Consider the following 22216-nt stretch of genomic DNA (forward strand, 5'->3'; position numbering starts at 1 on the left):
CAGCAAAATCTATACTAACACTTCAGTGCAGAACTGAGGAAATGCAGCACTTTTGGTGGTATTGTTATTCAGATGCAAAAGTAAAGCAAAGAAAGCCCGGTCCATTCTGTGAGGTAGACATATGAGATCATGTCACTATCTCAAAGAGGAAGTTAGTTATATTTGGTGTCTATGCAAATATTTATCTTTAGGGCAACACCACAAAAGACAATTACTCATCGGTGTCACATTGATACTTGGTGTACACAATGATGAACAGCTATGTTTTCTATATCAGCGACTGCACCTTAAAACATATTTCATTGTCTGTAAAGCAGTTTGAGATACTCTAAGGCGGTGAAAGGGGTTATATAAATTTAAGACTTTCTTTCTGTTGGGACCAGAGGGATTGTGTTGTTAACTCTCAATTATCATGCAATACACCTTGAAAAGACATACTCATATCACAGGATCAAGGCATGTGACCTCATGGTCTAAAGGTTCTCAGTCATTTATACTGGGGCCACTTGCACTATGACAAGTTCAAAGAAATCTGTTCCACTTTGTACCTAAATTGCTCAGTATTATTCCAGACATTACTTATGGTTGTAACCTACATTAATAACAGGTATTGTATGAAAAGTCTGTTGAATCTTTTAGTAAGTCTAATTTTGATGGTACAGGAGGAAACAAGTATCACCTCATCAGGTACAAGTACCCCACTAAGATAAACATTCACCACATCATCAATGACAGATCATGAGAGCAAAAGTGAACAGAAGGGTTGTGTAGGGTATTTTAACTGGCCTCTATTTTCTGCTAGGTGTAGCGGTGTTGGCTAGGGAGTGTTGAGAACATACATTTGGGAAGGGAGCAGCATGTAGATCCAGAATTTTGAAACATGCAGATACGAATCTTTCTTCAGCGCAGGAGCTGGACTTGTCACTTTAGTGAACGACTGAGGGAATGCTGTAGTCAGAGCTCTTCCACTGAGCCCGCTCATCTAATTGTCTGATATTTTTTCTCCTCGCCTCCCCACCCACAGCCACTAAGGAAGAGACTAGGAGTTAGTATTTTGGCAGACTGGGACAAAATGAGCTTGAAGTCTACAATCACAATAATAATCACAAGAATCCAGAGCTGGCTTTTTAAAATCTAAACATTTTTGTCTCATTCACTGATGTCTTCAGATAGTTCTGCAATTGTTTACACTTCAATATATCCAATTGCCCTGACAAAAGAAAACACTTTTGCTTCCTTTGTGAATGATGATATATAGTTGTTCCCTAGTTATCGACCTTCCTGGCTCTGGAACCAACCTGTCCTTGTTTTCTTTAGCAAAGACCTCCATAAACTTTAAACATGATTACTCAAGCTCCAAGTAATCGTTGTTCTGCTATCACAAGAACAGACCCAACTTGTGGGGCAGCATGATGGCACAGTGGTCAGCACTGCTGCCTCACAGCACCAGGAGCCCTGGGTTCAATTCCTGCCTCAGGCAACTGTTTATGCGGAGTTTGCACATTCTCCCCATGTCTGCTCTGGTTTCCTCCCACACCTCAAAACAAAAAATGTGCAGGCTAGGTGAATTGGCTATGCTAAATTGTCCATAGTGTTAGGTGCAGGGGAATGAGTCTGGGTGGGTTGCTCATCGGTGTGGAATTGTTGGGCTGAACAGCCTGTTTCCACACTAAGTAATCTAATTTTGTCTACTGTCTCCTTATGGTAAGACCTGCTTAATTTCAACCTATTTTTGCTTCCATAAGACATAGGAGTGGAAGCAAGGCAATTTGGCCCATCAAGTCCATTCTGCTATTCAATCATGGCTGGTGGGCATTTCAATTCCACTTACCCACACTCTCCCCATAGCCCTTAATTGCTTGCGAGATCAAGAATTTATCAATCTCTGCCTTGAAGGCAGCCAACGTCCCGGCCTCCATAAGCAACATATTATACGCGCAGATGAAAAATTATTAAACAAAACTGTGATCAGAGTTTTTTTTTATTTGGCAAAGAAATAAGTATTCTTTGTAATAAATCATAAGCTATAATAAGCTCAGATTAAAAATACAGTTTAGTGATCAGGTAAAGAAGAGTCTGCTCATTATAAACAGCTTGAATAATTCTAACTGGTGGTTTTTAAAACAAAGAATTATTGCAATAATTTACATCAATACTGGATTACACTGTCCAAGGAAAAAAATACTATACTTCAATAAATACTGCCAAAAACATTTGAATGGACTTACAAGTTTCAACATTCAAAAGAAATTGTAAGACGTCTACAGTTTGAAAACATTTTATAATTTAAGTTTACAATACCTAATACAGAGAAGCTTTTGCCAGCCATTATATACCACCCTAAAGCATCATGATGCACCAATCAAAGCACTGTTTAGTGAGGAAACCAATTGTTCAGTGGTGTTCGATGGAGTGACCTTACTTTTTGCTGTGATGATGGACAAAGTGCAACTAAGCGCCCATTATATGTTCAATTTAGGACAATATTGCCCCCACCACAAGTCATTATCAATACAGCATCCTTGAAAGAATGAAGTATAAAATTGTTATTTTACTTGCTGTGTTTTTTCTTTCTCATCCTCCCCCACCCAACAAGCTCTTGTGACTATTTCTGGTATGTGGCCCTCTCAAGTCTTTTGACTCAGCATCTCTCTACGACTTCCAGGGATTCAAAAGATTATCACTCTCTCAAATTCCGATGACAGCATCTACATCCATCTTTCTTTCAGATCATTCCACTTGGTGAACCCCGGGGTCCCACTCATAAAAAGGTGGAGGATATCTTTTCAAAAGGCTATTTGAGACACATTGGTATGTAAATGATGCTGTGCACTGCATGTGGTCCTTTCCTTTTCTGTCAAAAAAGCCTTTCATTCCACATCATTATAATTTTGTCTGACTGTGTCCATCTGCTCTCCCAACCTCACCATCCTCACATCACAGTGCAACTTCGAGCCTTGTCCTTTCGCAAATCTGGGGACACTGTGGATAGTTCTGGTCTGCTGGGGACATGTGAAATCCTTTTTGTGGCTCGTTTTGATTGGTTACGTTTGACGTTTTTGTTTGGCTTGTTTACGCAAGCAAGCGTTGCCACATGAAAAATGTCCCTTACGCTGTTCTCGGACGACAATGAAGAGCATTCTATATATGTCGCTGCTCCAATCTGCTTGGCCATGTTTGTACCCTGAAAAGACAGATTATTAAATCACAATGTTCTCAAGCGGTACATTAGACATCATTGCATTTAAAATTACAATCATAGTGGAATCTTGAATAATCAATATAGTCAGTTAGCAATCAACCTTCTCAATAGAAAAATATAGCACAGTCAATTTGCTGACGCAGATTTTAGATGGGATAATTATTTGTGATGACAAAGTCAGTTGTCTATTTTTGAGGGGAGGGGTGATAGCAGCTGATTTCAAGGATAGGGACATAGTATGAAAAGAGAACACAATTAGCAATCCCAGCTAACATGGGAGCCAGGAAAATGCAGTTACTATGGTCATGACCTTGCTGTAGTGTTGTAAGTTAACATTCAAATTTAATGAAATGTGTTCATATTTAAATATCTGCACAACATATAAATTCTAAAATTGCCAATGGACAACAACGTGGCATCATGTGTCATTCCCATGAGCCTTCATGTTGCAAAACAATTATGTGTAATAACTGATGATGCTGTTTGATATTCCTCATTCATAAATCAGCCCTTCATATAACAAGGACAATACTGAACCCTAATCAGTGTGTGATTTAAAACTTTAAACATTACAAATAGCCTGTTGAGAGAATTTTGAGATTTCAAGCTGACTAGTATGCAGAAAAGTTACTGCTGGTCAATTCACAGAATGCCTGAGGTATAACTTTGTCAGAAAAAGGTTTATTTATTTGGCACACTGGATCTTATTTATGGTGATTTAGCTCTCCCCCTTTATCACATTACATATGCATTTCGCCATTATCACAAACCACACAAAAGGACAAAAAAAATGACAGCTGCCATTGATAGGTAGTGTTTACATAATTATTGCCTCAGTATCATGTGCAACTTTGGCAGGTAGCAGGGCTAGAAGTGGAATGGTAGACAACTGAAGCACTTCAATTTACTTACAATACTATGACTTGCTTTGGGATTGATAGTAGCATCAGTGCTGCTAACTACACCAGGACCAAAGCACACTAATTAAAATAGGTACAACTTTGTTAATTAAATGCATTAAAGATTCTGGGATCACGATGCTCTCAAGCGCAAGTTTAAAAAAAGAGGAGCACACTATTTCGTATCAGCACAATGGCTTTCATGAAAATCTTGAAAAATTTAAACTTACCTGATCATAGGACACAGGATTTTGTCGGTGACTGGACAGTTCCACTAATGTTGTCAGGTCTGTCCGCAGATCAGATTTGCAGCCAACTAACAAGGTTTTTGTGTTTGGGCAGAACTCTTGGATCTCACCTTTCCACTGAAAAGACAGGAAGCAGGACAATGAAGCACAGGTGAAATTAAAGTCCAGTTCTTTTCAAAATCACTGTTTGAGATTGCAGCATGCATTTCAGGAAAACATTAAACAAAGAACTATTCATCATTATTTTTACAAGTGAAGGCAAGAGGTGGAATGTTAACACTTTGAATAATACTCTCCAAGTGCATAAAAGAGTAGTTAATTGCAGATGATATCAATAGTTTGGCTCAGTGATTATGAACAAAGCACAAAAGCTCATCATTGCAATATCACTCAAACACAGACAGGGCTACACTACGGGCCTGAGTACCAAAAAGGGCCTTGTGGTCAAGTCAGATGTCAATTTGCATTGAATTGTATACCACAAAATGCGAACAATGCACAGCTGGATAAATATCTCAAAGTTCATTGCTTGCTAGCTGCTTGCAAATTACAGAAAAATAATCATCATACATGTCACAATCTATCATACTTTTCAGTTGTTGTTACTGCTCGTGAAATGTACTCCATAAAGTGCCCAATTCAAAACTATGTATTTGTTTCAATCAATAATGTGTATTTGAATAATGGGTCTTCAAATTAGGAAAATTTTGAAAGGAATGCCATAGGAGTTGACCAATAGATCTAAAAATGGACATAAAACCCAAGGAAATATTAGGTGACTAAAAGCTTGATCAAAGATGTTAAGAAGCTCCTTTTTAACAAGACAGAAAAAGCAGCTAATGGAGGGAGCTTGGAAACCTAAACCCAAGAAGAGTGCAGATATTTTCTGGTGAAATAAAGGCAATGGGAGCAACACAGGTCACAAGTAGTGTAATTTGTGGGTTGGTGGAGAGGACTAGAAATGTTGAAGAATGAAGAAAGAGGCGTGACCATGGATAGTGTTCAACAAAAATTTCAAAAAGCAAAGCACTGACATCCATTCATCAATGCAAATTTGTGGGCTGTGGGGAATGACCAAGGAGTGAGACACAGATACAGGCAAAAGATTTTTGTCTGCATTCAGATTTAAACACAGATGAGTAGAAATTGGAAAAGCATCAAAATAGTTGAATCTGCTGGCAAAAAAAAAAAATACAGATGGGGGTTTCAGCAGAAACTGAACTGGGGTGGATGAGATGAAGGTACAGGGTATGTGGTGGAGAGGATATAGGGTTCAGAACTCTGTCCAGGGTCAAATAGAAGATTTATGTTGCAAAGTTTGGTTCAGCCTGTGACAGTGACTTTGAAAGAGGAAGGAATAAGTGCAAAAAAATGAAACTATTATTAGTATTAATAAAATTGCCCCCATAAGATCAGAACTCCATATTCTACAAGTGAGTTTTGACAATTTGAATTCAGTGTTAACTCCTGTGGATACATTGCATTCTAAGCCATTGAGCTAGTGACTTCTCCATGGCAACTGAACAACAGAAACGAATTTTAAACAAAATCAGCATTGTGTGAATCCTAAATGCACTAGTTGTAGCTCTAATGATGGATACACTTGCATTGCATTACCGAAGATAGTACAACTAAGTGATAGCTGGATAAGTTAAGGCAATGTAGCAGGAACTAAGCTCAACCCCTCATCTGGCTCACACGATTTAATGTATTAGTGATCCTAGTTGTGCTGCGAGTTGCCTGCAAATATCAATTTAAAAACACAACATATGACTACGTGAAATGAAATTGTGCTGGTGAAATAAAGTCACCAAATTCACATCAAGATTTTGTCTATGAAGGAAGTGGGGGCAGATCATGGGGAATTAGAACAATCAGAAATTGGATCAGACATTGGCTAGCTGAAAGAAGACAGAGGGTGGTGGTTGATGGGAAATGTTCATCCTGGAGCTCAGTTCCCAGTGATGTGCCACAAGGATTGTTTTGGGGCCACTGCAGTTTGTCATTTCTATAAATGATCTGGATGTGGGCGTAGAAGGATGGGATAGTAAATTTGTGATGACACAAAGGGTAGGCAGAGTTGTGGATAGTGCCTAAGAATGTTGTGGGTCACAGAGGGAAATAGATAAGATGCAGAGTTGGGCTGAGAAGTGGCAAATAGAGTTTAACGCAGAAAGCTGTGACTTCACTTCAGTAGTAACAGGAATGCAGAGTACTGGGCTAATGGTAAAATTCCTGGCAGTGGAGATAGAACATAGAAAAGTACTGCACAGAACAGGCCCTTTGGCCCACTATGTTGTGCCAGGATTTAATCCTAATGTAAAATATAGTAACTTAACCTATGCACCCCTCAACTCACTATCCATGTGCATGTCCAGCACTCGCTTAAATGTCCCGAAGGACTCTGCTTCCACCACCACAGCTGGCAACGCATTGCATGAACAAAGAGATCTATGTCCAGGTGCATAAATCCTTGAAAGTTTCCACCCAGGTTGACAGGGTTGTTAAGGAGGCATATGGTGTGTTGGCGTTTAGGGAGATTGAGTTGCGGAGCCACAAGGTCTTGCTTCAGCTGTACAAGACATTGATAAGGCTGCACCGGGAGTATTGCATGCAATTCTGGTCACTGCATTATAGGAAGGATGCTGAAGCTTTGGAAAGGGTCAGAGGAGATTTGCTAAGAGGTTGCCTGGTCCGGAAGGGAGGTCTTACAAGGAAAGGCTGAGGGAGGTAAGGCTATTTTCATTGGAGAGAAGGTGGAGCGGTGACTTATTTGAGACATATAAAGATAATCAGAGGATTCGACAGGGTGGACAGTGACAGCATCTTTCCTCGGATAAAGGCTAATACAAGGGGACATAGCTTTAAACTGAGGGATAATAAACATAGTCCAGATAGTAGAGGTAGTATGCTGGCCTTCATAACAAGAGGGATTGAGTATAGAAGCAAAGAGGTTCTTCTGCAGCTGTACAGGGCCCTGGTGAGACCACACCTCGAGTACTGTGTGCAGTTCTGGTCTCCAAATTTGAGGAAAGACATTCTGGCTATTGAGGGAGTGCAGCGTAGGTTCATGAGGTCAATTCCTGGAATGGTGGGACTACCTTACGCGGAAAGACTGGAATGACTGGGCTTGTATACCCTTGAGTTTAGAAGACTGAGGGGATCTAATTGAGACATAAGATTATTAAAGGATTGAATACTCTGGAGGCAAGAAACATGTTTCCACTGATGGGTGAGGGGTAGACCATTTAGGACAGAGATGAGGAGAAACTTCTTCACCCAGAGAGTGGTGGCTGTGTGGAATGCTCTGCCCCAGAGGGCAGTGGAGGCCCATTCTTTGGATTCATTTAAGAAAGAGCTCTCAAGGATAGTGGAATCAAGGGTTATGGAGAGAAGGCAGGAACAGGATATTGATTAAGGATGATCAGCCATGATCATATTGAATGGTGGTGCAGGCTTGAAGGGCAGAATGGCCTACTCCTGCACCTATTGTCTATTGTAGTTTCTTTACTCCGAATAATAGGGGTGTAGAACAGCCTGTCTGCAACAGTAGTAAATTTTCCAACGTTAAGGACATTTACATGGGCATTGGACATACGTATGGATAATAATGGAACGGTGTAGGTTAGATGGGCATCAGATTAATTTTGCAGGTCGGCATGATGAGGGCCAAAGGGCTTGTACTGCGCTGTAACGTTCTATGTTCTGTCACAATTGGGCAAAGTAGGAGTGGAAGCTGCAGGTCATCCCGTAAAAATGTAACATTTTGAATTCTATTTAGAACTGTTCAAATAGAGAACAGTTAAAAAATGTAATAACATCAACAATTTTTGAGAACATGGTGCAGAACAAACTGTTCCATGGAAAGATAGGTCACCAACCAATATTTTTTAAGACAGCAGAACAAATATTGCAACATGACTTTTTTTGGCCTCTAATTCTCAAATGTTCCCCCTACCTTCACTCCAATGGCTTTAGTTTTGGAAATTTCTTATCAACATCTAATTATAGCATTCACAATGAAAAGAAATGTTATGCAGTAAAAATTTATAGTTTGACACAGCTTTAACAACTCTTAAATTTAAGTCAACTATTCCCCTGTTCTAATGCTGGATACTATTTAGGATGTGACTATTAAATATTTCCTTGACATAATTTGCCTTCACACAAATACTGAAGATTATTCAGTAACGAGTTCACTGCTTTGCTCATGTAAATGAAATCTTCCCAGTGACTCAGCCACTGATTTCAGGCTGCAATGAGGCAAAGTCCACAGCTGTACTCAAGGCTGTAAACAATTGGGAGCCCCTCCAGCAGTCAGAATTCAAAGCAAATGTACACAAAGCTGTTATTCTAATCTTTATTAACAGAGACACAGCTGCCTTCTTACCTTAAGAACCTGACACAAGGTTGTTGCATTCAGAGTGACACTGCATGTTATCACTCAGTTCCTCTTTCAAATTTTGTTCAGGTTATTGGAAGCAGCATACTTCAAATCCATTGGTTTTTGCTTGGATCAATTTTAGTCTGCTCTCAATCTTAGAATACATTCACCTTCCTTCAGAATCTAATGCTTTGATTCCAATATTTTGTGCCTCCAAACCATTAATTGCAAGCTTGAAAGTTTTAGTCCAATTAGATCATCACGTTCCATTGAAGTCAACTCATTTCCAGGGAGTGGCATCCACACCCAAATGTGTGACATCACTGGAAACCGCAAGCCAGAGGATAGTGTGGAAATTACCGAGAGAGAACTTTCTTCACTGGACATGTTTGCTGCAATGTCATATAAAAGACATAGTACTATATATTCTCAATAGCTTTTCAGAAACTGTTCCAACCTGTCAGTATAATATTCAAGAACAGTAGGACAGAAAGAGGCATGTCTCCATGACTAACTTGCCAATCAAAAATAAGGAGAAGGCAAGATGGTTAACTAAAGATTCTTAAGCGAGGGTGAGCTGTTCTACGATGGGATACAACTCCGCTTGGTAAACAAAGTGACAAGGAGTGTGAAATTGGTTCCTCTGTGGGTTATGACAACTACATTATTGAATAAAACGATATTTTTTTCTGTCAATTTATTTGTGTTGCGAATCTCAATTCAATTATGTATTAAGACAGTCGGTGGTGCACATACCTTCTTAAGTACACTGTCAAGTGTCTCTGGCCGACTTATATCAAAACAAATCAAAACAGCATCAGAATCGGGATAGGAAAGCGGCCGGACATTATCGTAGTAGGGAGATCCTGAATACAAAACAAATCCAAAATGTCAGTTGTACAGTAATCTTTTTGCAAAACACAATATTACAACAATATCACATCACAAAAAAAATCTCATGCACATCATTTGCACTCTTCAGTTCAATATCTCTAACATACATTTACAAATATAAAATACCCCAGGCAATTCATTGTAGGCACAACAACTTAAAACTAAGACAGCTCAGGTGAAGAATGCAATTTGAATCAAGTCTGGCAAGACAGACGTGAAGAACATTGGAAATGAGAGCCTTCTGAATATTTAAATCTGCACATTTTCAAATGTACTATTGATGCTGAAAACAGTCCTTCAAATTCACGCTACTTGAAGTGTTACCACATGCATTATTGATTCTACAGTATAGACAGAAGTACTTGTATTTACATAGCACCTTTCACATCTTTACAAACTTCCAAAGGCCTCTTACTTCAAAAGTGAAATATTTTTGAAATGGAATATTTTTGAAATACAAATTAGGGTTGCCCACTCCCTGGAATTAACCAAAAAACTCTTCCACAGTAGAGCACAAATTACTGGGTCCTGCTGCTTCCCAACTTCAGTTGTACTTATTCCCTGCCTCTTGATCATTGCAATTCTCTGAAATGCAGCATTTTTTGCTGATGTCAGAAATCTCAATCACACTGTCCAGGAATTCTGAGTTTGCAACCTATTGTTAATACAGGCAGAGATAAGTAATTTAGTTAGACCAGGCTATGGACAATTGGTGGTACAGTCACTCACCTCTTGGACACCTTTCTACATTCAAAGGGTGTTGCACAAATGTGAGTGACTGCCAATAGCATGGCTTTGTTCACTTCTGACAGTGTCAACACTGCACTGAAATGTCAGCCCAGATTGTACATTGAAATCCCCAATGGAATGGATTGAGGTTCAGTGGCAAGAACATTACCACCGATATTTTCACCCAACTTTGGCTGAAAGTTAAGAGCTGCCTAGCAAGTAAATCACATTCTCTCAACCCATCCCACTCCATAACTGCTCACTCCATCTGCGCACACAAGACGTAATACAAAGACAGTTTTCTCTTTGCTCCAGATACGGTGCAAACTAGAATCACTGTTGCACACAATAGATTATTTTTGCACAGAAGGCCATTGTAATTGTAGTTTGCCACAAATTCCTCTTCACATCAAGATTTACAAGTGAAGAGGATTGTACTGTAAACCTTGGCAGCATGAGTAACATGATTAAGATAGGGGACTCAACTTTGCTGAAAACCCTTTACAACCTACTTTTTGCACCAGCATCGTTATACGGATGGGGTATTTCAGCAATTAAAAAGACTTCAAAGGATATCTAAAAGCAATTGCTTTGCATGCTATATTAAGGCAAGTATCAAAGTTGTCATCTTGCAGCAGGAGATGCACACTTGCTCCACATGGTCCTTAAAATTAAGCTTACTATCCTTAATAAACAAATTGCTGGAAAAGCTCAGCAGGTCTGGCAGAATTCGAGACGAGAAATCAGTTAAAGTTTTGAGTCCAATAACCCTTGTTCAGAACATTAACTCTAATTTCTCTTCACAGATGCTGCCAGACCTGCTGAGCTTTCCCAGCAATTTGTTTTTTTTCTTGCCCGATTTCCAGCATCCCAGTTCTTTATCAACAATAAAAATATCAACAACCTTCAACACTCAATTCGTTTTTCTCTAATCCAACACGGCTATTTCCGTTCATGTATGAGATCAGATATTTACTTCTTTACATGACAATGGAGTTTGGAAATTTGATTCTAGCTTTATTTCCATTAAATAAGGTTACAGGTCTGAATTTTGGGCAATTTGTGAAAATGCTGTGCTGGAATACTTTTATGTCCAAGGCTGAATTTCATGACATGGCTGAAGATATTTTATCTTTGTCAGTAAAGTGAATTTCTGATAAACAAGGACATTGGTAATACTGCACTCAGTTCTTCCAATATCTACTGTAACACAGGGTGTGGGCAAAGGATGAAAAGGTTAAAAAATCACTGAAGTAAGGCTCTGCAAGATTAACAAGAGACCAGCATAAAGGATCACCGGAACGTAATGGGCTTAAAATGGGAATCATGTTATTAACATTGATTGGACTGCCTGACTGATTTACATTGTGGGAATTAGCACCCCCCCACCACATACCCCATTTGTTTCTTGTCAATACCCTTGCTCCTTGCATCATAATTTAGACTTAATGTCCAAATCACATCGAACTGAGGATATGAAATAAACAAACGGTTCAATATATTTTAAAGTTCAGTCTCATTAATTCTTTAAAGACTACAGAGATGATAATCAGATTTGAGCTTCCATTGTACTGGTGTGCTGCAGCTTGAGCAGTTGAAAAAGATAAGCGCATTCCATAGATAGAATGTCAACCACTAGGAATTAAGTGGTCAAAGACCATGAGAATCTCCAACATTAAAGTGAAGTTGACAGCCTCAAATCAGAGGTGTGGGCTGCTGAACTGAAAAATCCCATCTGTAAATCTAGTTCAATGTCCAGAAAGGAATGAACATTACATTGACTTTTTGGTATTTCACTAGTTTCTCACACATCATAATTCTTACCCATTTTCAATTGGAGCTCCTAAACAGACACTAACAAATATTAGTTTTGATTAGTACACTGTCTTGATATGGTGGTGATCTGTGGAAGCACTCAGGTGTCAATCAACTAATTTTAAATGATATTAACATTTCTTAAAGAAAACTCATCCTTTTAAAAATAAGAGTACACCAAGAGATCTCATATTTTTCCATTATTCGTGCATTATCCTGTCTAGTTCAGTGTTTAAATATGCTTCACAAGTCATTTTTTTCCTTTAGTAATTAATGCAATCCTTCCAGCTGGTTATGTGGCCCAATTAGAATTTCCCCAGTGAAGCAAAAGCTAATTTACTTCAATGCTTCACAGATGTTCCCCTGTGAAATTAAATGATACAATGAAAATATTGCCTGATCTTTCCTACTAATCACCTGAGAATAGCATTTAACACAGATTCACATGGCTGCTGTAAATGCCTTTAGCAAGAAAATAAAATAGGCACTCAAGAGTCCAAGTAACACCGGATTGCACTAATACTTTACAATCTCTTTTGTTATCTTGAAGCTTCAAGCAAAACTCTTGTAGCCCAATAACAGGGCACTTCTGAAGTTCAAATCAATGAAAAGCAACTTATTTACGCAAGTAAGTAGTCTACTTTGTAGAATTCAATCAAATTACAGGTCTGAAGGAACTGAATAATGCTTATGTAGTTCTTAAACCTAAACTGGGAATTGGGGTGGAGGTGAAAAATTCATCACTGATGATCAAAAGAATTTAGATTTAGGAAACTCTTGTGTAAACATGATAATATGCAACTACAGTGTAGCAGTTGAGCTCTCTAATTTCATAATTGGAAGCTTCAGGTTCTCACCTGGAACTTCAGTGAAAATAGTTCAAAAAATCTCCTCCCACTTGCATGTGAAGACACAAGGACCAATTTTAAAGACTTAATTCAAACTACAAGCTGGGAATTATGTCTACAAATAGCTAAGCAATATGCAATGAGTTGAAGAAAAAGAATATAAAACTTTAGAACTGATAATTTGAAGTTGAACCAACTATACCACAATAAATCAATGTGAGAGTGACTTGGGGGAAAGGAGCAGCATAGGGCATGGGTGCACAATGTATTAAGGTATAGTTTTAGCAACCCACACAAATTGTGTTATCAATAGATCAGCAACAGCGGCACTGAAATAGGGGCATATTCACATTTTCTGCCAGAATACAACTGAACTTTTTTCTTAACTTTTCTTCAGGCTTACACTTCAGCTGCAACATTTTAAATTCATACTAACACATTGTATAAGAGTTCCTCAATTTTTAGAGCAAAACAATGTTGCAAGAGGCTGCTTATCTAATTGTGTTCAGTCATCAACTAAGTGTAACTAGTGTACAAACCTTCCAAGATGAAATAATTTGATCTAATTTGGATGAAATACAACTAGTACTGGAGCTGCAGTTTGGGTGTGGCAAATGTGTGAACATCTGTTCCTGTTCCATGTTGTACTTGCAAAGCACTAAAATATTACAGTAGAAAATTCAGAACCAATAGTGATTAACATGATAACGCAGCAAAAAATCATCAGGTAGGAGGGCTTCCAAGCTACCTTACAACCATCAAGGCATTATGCACACCATTTAAGAGTGATCCATTTACAACGATACAAAACTACTGATTTAAGCAGTTGACATTCTAGTGTCTTATCATGTACACACGGACTAATTACTTCAAAGTACTGAAGATCAAAGAATCTTCAGCACACCCCACCATCCACACAGCAGTCACACTATTTCAAGATAGGATACGGCTCATGCTTTTTAAAGATCTTGCTGCCAGAATAGTGGATAAGAGAATATTGATTTGGATAGTGAGACAAGATAAGTGATCAAACAACTGCATCTGTCTGCAATTTAAAGGTTTATTTCTACATGCAAAAAAAAGTTTGAACCTCTGATCCAATAATACCTCTGATCCGGCGGCACGGTGGCACAGTGGTTAGCACTGCTGCCTCACAGCGCCGGAGACCCGGGTTCAATTCCCGCTTCAGGCGACTGACTGTGTGGAGTTTGCACGTTCTCCCTGTGTCAGCGTGGGTTTCCTCCGGGTGCTCCGGTTTCCTCCCACAGTCCAAAAGATGTGCAGGTCAGGTGAATTGGCTATGCTAAATTGCCCGTAGTGTTAGGTAAGGGGTAGATGTAGATGTAGGGGTATGGGTGGGTTACGCTTCGGCAGGGCGGTGTGGACTTGTTGGGCCGAAGGGCCTGTTTCCACACTGTAAGTAATCTAATCTAATCTAATCTAATCTAATAATTAGCTGCTGCCAGTAAACTGTATGTTCTTCATACTCAATAAACTGCATAGAGTCCAAAGAGTTTATACATAAATTTCAAAATCTAGCCAGAGGATCAGTTTCAAAAATGCTTTGCCTAGCTCATTACATTTTGACCATCCGGCCAAAGTTACTCTGGAATAGTTTCCAAAAACATTATATTCATAGCCAAAAGGACAACAATTAGAGTTGCTGGACTACATTTGAGTTTCGCAAAATCATCTCAATAACTTATTCTGCATGATTCATGTTCACAAAATTTTAGGCACGAACATTGAGAATTTTTCTGCAATTTTCCAGCATGAAAAATGTAGACTTCTATACAAATATTGTTAGCAAATCTATAGTTGTATCCTAATTTCCAAGAATAAAACTGTCATCTAATGTTATAAATTGTAGCACTATATCTGCAATAAATAACAAGTTAGTCATTTTAGCAGCTCCAGAATCTTGTAATGGAATTATTTATTGTCAATTTTTGCACAACCACATTAGAAATCGGGAGTCAATTCACATACCACATTAAACATCATTTCTAAAGCCCCCCAGAAACTGATATATGTTCATTGTCATGAGGTTGTACAATTTCTAAACAAATACAATTTAATTACAAGCTTTAATGCAGTGTTTTGAGTGGTTTATTCTCAAACCATGAATTATAGTGTGTGTATTTACACAAATGAGCCCATTTAACAAAGGACAGACCAACTTCATGATCACTGCTGGATCTCAGACTTCAATGATACATCGCGGAACCCAATGTCAGTGCTCCTTTGAATTAGGGAATGACAAATGTAGAAATCTTGTCGTCTTGGGGAGTTCTGACCGCCAAGTAAAGCCACCACTTTGGTATTAGAAAGCAAGGGTCCCAACAATAATCATCATCCATGGTTTCATAAGTTGTTTGAAAGCTTTTGCTTTGTTTCAGTAGGACATGTTTAATGTGTTTTAAACTACATAACTGTGCTGGGTCATTAAATTTCCTAAGAGGGGCAAGGAAATTAACTGGCCCATGATGGTCAATGCTGTGGAGCAGGAGAAATGAGCCAAGTATTATCTGGAACAACACTCAGATTATCACATGCAGTGGGAAGCATATCCAAGTCATTGATATTCCCAGTACATCACTTCTTGAAGAAAAGTATCACCTTCAGAACTATTTTTTAAAACCAGCTTTAGACCAGTATATTAAGACACTTAATATCTGCCCTATTTTAAAAAGTAAAAACCAAATGAACTGCAGATGCTGTAAATCAGAAAAAGAAACAGAAATTACTGGAAAAATTCAGCAGCTGTAGAGAGAAATCAGCGTTAACATTTCAGGTTGAGTGATCCATCCTCAGAATCTCTCTCTCTCCACAGATGCTCCTAGACCTGCTGAGCTTTTCCAGCAATTTCTGTTTTTCTTTCTATTTTAGTAGATGTTTTCTCTTCCAACAGAGAAGAATAATCTAAGCACACATTAAATGTCATATTTTATTACAATAAAATCTGAGTGCCCAGTCCAGGGTGCCTCAAAACATTTTTGAAACCAAATCCTCTGACTACTCTCTACATTGTTAGTTGTAGAGGCACCTAACCTAGAGGAAACAGTTGTACAGCTAGCTAATCAGATAAACATTAAAACTGACTTTGTTTTTTTTAAAATTATATAATTCAGGCTACTTGCTTTTCCAATAGGATGTAAGCCTACTGCATGAATTTTGATATCAGAAACTAATGATAGGCATAATTTCAAAATTAAGATCACCTTGCCCAAAAAGAATCAGGTATTGCATAATGAGTTTCACGATGATGGGTTTCAAAAAGTGGCAGAATTAAGAAATACGATTAGGAGGAATTTCATTCCAGTCCAAATTAACAAATCACATTGCATACAATTCGGGTTTTGACTTTAGGATAGCAAAGATGAAGGATTGTGCAAATTGTGGAGTCATTAAACACCTCCCTTCTATGTAGAGCGACATTGTGGAGAGAAGAAGCAGAGAGAGAGAATACAAATAGCGACTGATCTTTACAGGGGGCGACATTGTCTCTCAGCCGCTTACTTGGATTTGAGATGCGAGCAGTTCTTGATGGCTCGTCAACACAATTCCTGACATACCAGTCTGGAAAGGAAACATTCCAGCGCTGTGGGATCACGGAGATGAAAACCATTTAAAGAATAGTTAAATGGGCACAGGGGTCTGTAAGCAATCAAACTCCCTTGTGTTCAATTCGCCTCAGCGCTTTGATGCGCCCTTACAGAACAACACTTGAATGCCTGCAAATTCTGGATGAAGAATTTGGGACCATCGCACCATGATCGCTTCCCGAATTCTTCGAAACTGCAACATAATCATTGCACGAAATACGCCCACTTGGGGGAGGGAAGAAGGATTTTACCATCAGTATAATCTGTAAATAACGAGAGCGTGAACGGGGCTGCGATGGATTGATGTTTTCCGTGACTTGAGGTGAAATTAAATTCTTGCATGGATAAATCCATCTCTCTTTATATTCCAAGAGTACCTCTTTTTTTTGCTACAAACGTTTCACGTTTCTGAAAAAAGGAAACCTCCAGGGGAGTAAGAAACTGGCACCTTCCCAATTTAGCCCTCCCCTCCCGCTGTGCCTCTAAATGCTTCCCGATTGAACCAGAAAACCGAAAGGAATGCACATTCCCCGATCTCAATGCTTTTGAATGGAAACCCAGACAACTGCAGCAGCGCGCCAGGCAGGAGGATCAATCCTATCTCTCGGCGGGCCACCTATTTTTTAAGATCCTCATCATTAGAAAGCATTGTTAGACCAACCTGCCTTTTACACCTGGAATGCCGAGAGAATTCGGATTAAACTATCCGTGTCTTAGCTGCATAAACCCCACCACGTACTAAAATCAGCCCCAGTTGTTCAGCCCTTGGTCAAAAATAAAAATCTACTTGGAATACCAGTTCCCCATTAGACCGGGAATAAAACACCACTGCTCCCTTGACGGTGAATGGACAGGTTACTGAACCGGTTACAGCTCGATGAAAGAATCGCGGCTGAAGTCTCTAGAAGGTGCTTAACCCACTGGTCTGGGTTCACACTACAGTTCCTGGATCTCAGATGTTCCTTACCTGAAGTATCCCAAAGACTCAACTCTATCCTTTGTGTTTCAATTTCAAAGCTGGCTGTGTAATTCTCGAAGACAGTGGGCACATAGCTCTGGGCACAAAGAAAGTAAAATACACTAAAACATTTTGAAAACGGACGGCGAAAGAAGAACGCAAGAAGCAAAACGAGCAAGTATTTAAAGCAATCGCACGTGTAACATTCGTCGTGAAGAGGAACAGAAAAGTTATTAAATCGAGTAAAACGAATCCCAGCCGTAAAGTTGATTAGGGGATATATGTTAAAAATGACAAAATTAAAAACGCGTCGGATTCTTGGAAAAACCGTAACTCAAAAGGAGCATAAATCATTTCACAGCGGCACTCAATCAGATACAGCAACATACCTCCGGGAAACAATCCTTCGCAAAAACGTGCAGCAGAGCGGTTTTTCCACATTGACTATCTCCCACCACAACTATTTTACATTTCACGGTTTGATTATCCATTGCGTTTTTAGCAAGCTTTTGACTTGGCCTTCTTTCCTTCATTGACGTGGATTTGGAGTGAGGGTTAAAAAAAACAAATTTCGCCGGCTTGCAAAACGCTGGCGACAAACAGCCGGTTAAAAGCAGAAGGTGATGGTAGGAGCGCTGCTGACTTTCCCTGGACGGAAAGCGGAGGAGCCTTTCGGCTTATATCTACCTATCTGCCCTCCTCCGCTACACTGTAAGCACCAACCACAACTGCTGCAGCTTTGGGTTCGTGCACCTCCTAATATAACATCTCCAAGTCTGTCGGGACCTCTGGGCCAGCCCCGTTCAGTAACACAGGCTGAGGGCGGAGCTGGAAGCAGGCTGGTGTTTGTAGTCCAGAAGCACAGCCTCCTCTATTCCCAGCGTGAAGCTCCGAACTACAACCCTCTCAATGTACGGCAACGACCGATCCCGCCTCTCCCCGCCGCTGATTGGACCCTCGCTCACCCCATTGAGAAGACGCGGCTCCCGGCCGGCGTTCCCCAACGCCGATTGGCTCAAGGTGGGATTGTGACGCCACACTAGCGCATTACCATTGGCTGCCTTACTTATCAATCGGGGGAGATACCTTGCCCAGAATCCGGCGGCCTGCTGCCGGCCCTTGTTCCAGTTCATTGATCCGGTGCCGCTCAGTGCAGGGAAAAGGGGTCATCGACTCATAACCAACTGAATGTTGCAACCGCAGAATTTCCCGTTTCTTTCCCCGTTGCAATCCAAACGAGCTGGACCGCAGCTTCATGGATTCCACATGTTACCATTTCTGTCCTACTCTTAATCCGTTCAGAGATCAAACGTTTCTGCTCTGGTTCAATTCCGAACACATCTTGTTCGTGCCGCGGTAGTGTCCCTATTTCTGAGCCAGGAGACCTGGGTTTAAGTCCCACCCGCTCCAAAAGTGTGCAATGACATTTTGGTTTATTGCATCTATCCTGAGTGGAGGAACCTACGCGCATAATAAATTGGAGATGGTAGATTGCTGCTATGCTTAAGTAACGCACTGAATGGGCGTTGTAATGTCAATGGCTGTCAGATCATCTTCCTAAAGTTATTTCTCACACTAGAAAGTTTAGATTTACTGTGCGGAGTTCTTCCAGCAAAAACGGACTTATTTACTTTTAATCATCCGTTCCACTTGTAAAAAATGTTCGATTGTCTGGATCTGTAACACCAAGTTTCGCCTGCTGGTCTCATCGTTCGGTTGTATCATTGATGCGGTAGATAGTGGAGGGATTTGGAGAAAAAAATTGTAATTTAAAAAAAAACATGATTGGAATACACGGCATTTCCCGCCGCGTCTTAAATGCAGGAGAAGTCAAATTCAGACCAGCCCTGTAACCCTTCCCTAAGGTCAATATGGGTCAAATTTAGACGAGGAAACCTTAGTGAGAGTTAAAACGCTAGTATAACAATAGTCCGCCAGAAATGATCGTTCCCTCCCCGGACATATTGTGCCACAGTACAGTACGGGGAAAGAAGCAAACAGAAAGTCCCAAAGCATTTTAATCTGACGCCCTCTTCAGTTTAAAATAAAATCTGTTTGTAACTGTAGTTGAATAGGGTAAATTAGACGCTCTGTTAACTCGGGGAGCGAGGCGGTGTATGTACAGAAATCTGCTCAGAAGTGTAATAATACAATAATAATGAAGAGATCTGGCTTTGTCTTTGGCAACAATCAGAAGCAAAAGTGGAAAAGAATTATTGGAGCGAAATACTTCGGTTAGAAGTCACACCGAAAGAGGCACAACAAAGAAATGGACAGTAAAAGCTCAAAACGGAGGTCAGGGAGAGTGAGATCAAAGAGCCGCTGGTTTTATGCTGATATTAAAACAGCAATGTAGCACTGAGAACGCCAGGGGGGTCAGGGAAATTCCCGCTGATAAACTCTGGGCGGGATCTGTGGAACAATAAGGCCGCTCAATAATCTATTTTGAGGAGGCGGGGAAAGGAACAAATTTCACTGGAAGTGACTGTCTATTTTCCATGACGGGAACATATGCAAAGTTTAACCGGGATGTTTCTGGAATTTCGATTGATGGGCGGTTCTGTCATTAAATCTATATCGGAAGTGCGAAGACCATGAACATTACCAGCTCCGTTTCATTCAGTTTAAATCGGAAGGTGCGCGCCCAGCGCCTATTTCTCGCCGGGGACGGGATTATTAGGAACAGATCACACAAGGGGTGGGTCACACGACATATCCTGCTTTCCCCCAGTGAACTGTCCACCCTCAATCCTATATTTCGTGAAATGTCACTGTATTTTTGCAGTTATTTTACCCGACAACACCCCGGTGTTTCCTGCAATATCTAACTCTTACAATTACAAATGTTTGGATTAAACGAAAAATAAATCTTGTATTTGTGCTCAGCCTTGAATGACGTTCGACACAGTGAAATACTCCGGATGTATAGTTACTGTGGTAAACTTAACAAAGTTTGACCTTAATCCATTGCACAACAGACTCCCACGAGCCGCGATGTGTGACTGAACCGGTTGTTTGTTCGATTGGGAAACATTTCTGGAGAAAGTCATAAGGAGAATAGGTCGCAGGTTTTGGCGTAGCAAGGATTTCGTCAAAGTCTCACAATGATCAGTACGCTACACACCGTTTAAGCAAGAATGTAAAGCCACTAGGGTGGGTGCAGTTTGCAAGAATTGATTCATGGTTGAGGACTTTCAATTTTGTGGCTAAATTGGAGAAAGTGGGACTGTGCTCCTTGGATAAAGGCAGGGATGAGGGGAATTTTAATAAATGTTAAAATCATGAGGATTATGAAAAAAGTAAATTCGGAGAAATCTCTCTTTCGTTGATCTAAATCCAGAGGGAACAGTTTTATGGTGATTGGACTTCAGGAAACAGGAACAAGGCGAAACTTCTCTGCATGATTTGGAGATGCCGGCGTTGGACTGGGATGTACAAAGTTAAAAATCACACAACACCAGGTTATAGTCCAACAGGTTTAATTGGAAGCACAGTAGCTTTCGGAGTGACGCTCCTTCATCAGGTGATAGTGGAGCGTCGCTCCGAAAGCTAGTGTGCTTCCAATTAAACCTGTTGGACTATAACCTGGTGTTGTGTGTTTTTTAACTTCTATGCAGTCAGTGATGAGGATCTAGAATCCACCTGGAGAAAATGAGGACTGCAGACCAGATTTCAGATCTGGAAAAAAAAAACACAGCAGGTTAGGCAGCATCCGAGGAGCAGGAGATTTGATGTTTCGAGCATAAAGGAATTCCTGATGAAGGGCTTATGCTCGAAACGTCGATTCTCCTGCTCCTCGGTTGTTGCTTGACCGGCTGTGCTTTTTCCAACACCTCACTCTCGACTCTTGAATCCACTGCCTCAGACTGGTGGAGTCAAGATCCATATTTGCATCGCAACAGGAAAAAGGCAGGAGAGTTGGATTAGCTGAGTTGCTCTCGCAGAGAGCTGGCATAGACATTACCAAGAAAAGAGAATTTTAGCTGTGGAGAAAGATTGGATAGGCTGTACAGGAGGCTGAAGGGAAATATAACTGCGATGTAGAAAGTTATGGCAGAGTTCCTCAGGAGGTTCTATTTCCATTAGCTGAGGATGGATAATTAGGCATTTTGTCTTCAAGTGAATGGCAGAATTCTCAGCCTTTTGGCTCGGAATATGTGTCGTTCCTGAGGACCAGAGGAAGAGATTCTGCTCGAGTGTTGGAGGTTCGACGCAGCAGAAGCGTGCTGGCGGGGGAAGTACTGCGGGGGTCGTGTTGCGAGTTGTCGGAGCTGCTGGAGACCATCGCTGGTTCGTGATTGGACGTTGGAGGATCGTTTGGTTGTGCTGACTTGCTCTTGGTGGATCTTCATGCTGGCTTCGGCCTAACGCCAATTCAGGGACCAGCCAACCTCTGAGCTATGGCCTCAGCAGTCACTTGCCGCCCGGGCCAGGGCATTCGGAACACAGTCAGGGTGACTGTGAAGAAGGTGGAGGAGCACACACCAGTGGATCGGACAGTGTTTGTGAAGAAAGTTCTGTTGGAGTGTTGTGGCCTTGCAGCTGCAGATGTGTACTGACTGCAGGATTTCCCTGGGGCAGGCTACTTCGATGTGACCTTCAGAAGCGTGAAGCAGTGCGAATAGCTCCTGAAG

General features: G+C 40.4%; 1 protein-coding gene across 1 annotated transcript; it reads right to left on the reverse strand.

The window, feature by feature from the left end:
- Window positions 1–1963: 1963 nt before the first annotated feature.
- Window positions 1964–18328, reverse strand: rnd3b (Rho family GTPase 3b). The gene is made up of 5 exons (XM_072579785.1): window positions 17972–18328; window positions 17592–17679; window positions 9490–9599; window positions 4332–4466; window positions 1964–3184 (listed from the first exon to the last, which is right to left on the reverse strand). The coding sequence occupies exons 1-5, from the start codon at window positions 18113–18115 to the stop codon at window positions 2933–2935; spliced, it is 729 nt and encodes a 242-aa protein (XP_072435886.1). The 5' UTR covers window positions 18116–18328; the 3' UTR covers window positions 1964–2932.
- Between the last annotated feature and the right edge of the window lie 3888 nt (window positions 18329–22216).

The sequence above is a fragment of the Chiloscyllium punctatum genome, chromosome 10 (genome assembly GCF_047496795.1).
Source record: "Chiloscyllium punctatum isolate Juve2018m chromosome 10, sChiPun1.3, whole genome shotgun sequence".
Taxonomy (NCBI): Eukaryota; Metazoa; Chordata; class Chondrichthyes; order Orectolobiformes; family Hemiscylliidae; genus Chiloscyllium; species Chiloscyllium punctatum.

Excerpts from the sequence above, each read along its gene's own strand:
- rnd3b (XM_072579785.1), bottom strand. The coding sequence starts at position 18,115 with ATGAAGGAAAGAAGGCCAAGTCAAAAGCTTGCTAAAAACGCAATGGAT. Across the intron at positions 4,467-9,489 it reads TTGACAGTGTACTTAAGAAG|TGGAAAGGTGAGATCCAAGA; the intron begins GTATGTGCACCA and ends CTGTCTTTTCAG. Across the intron at positions 3,185-4,331 it reads ATCCTGTGTCCTATGATCAG|GGTACAAACATGGCCAAGCA; the intron begins GTAAGTTTAAAT and ends CTGTCTTTTCAG.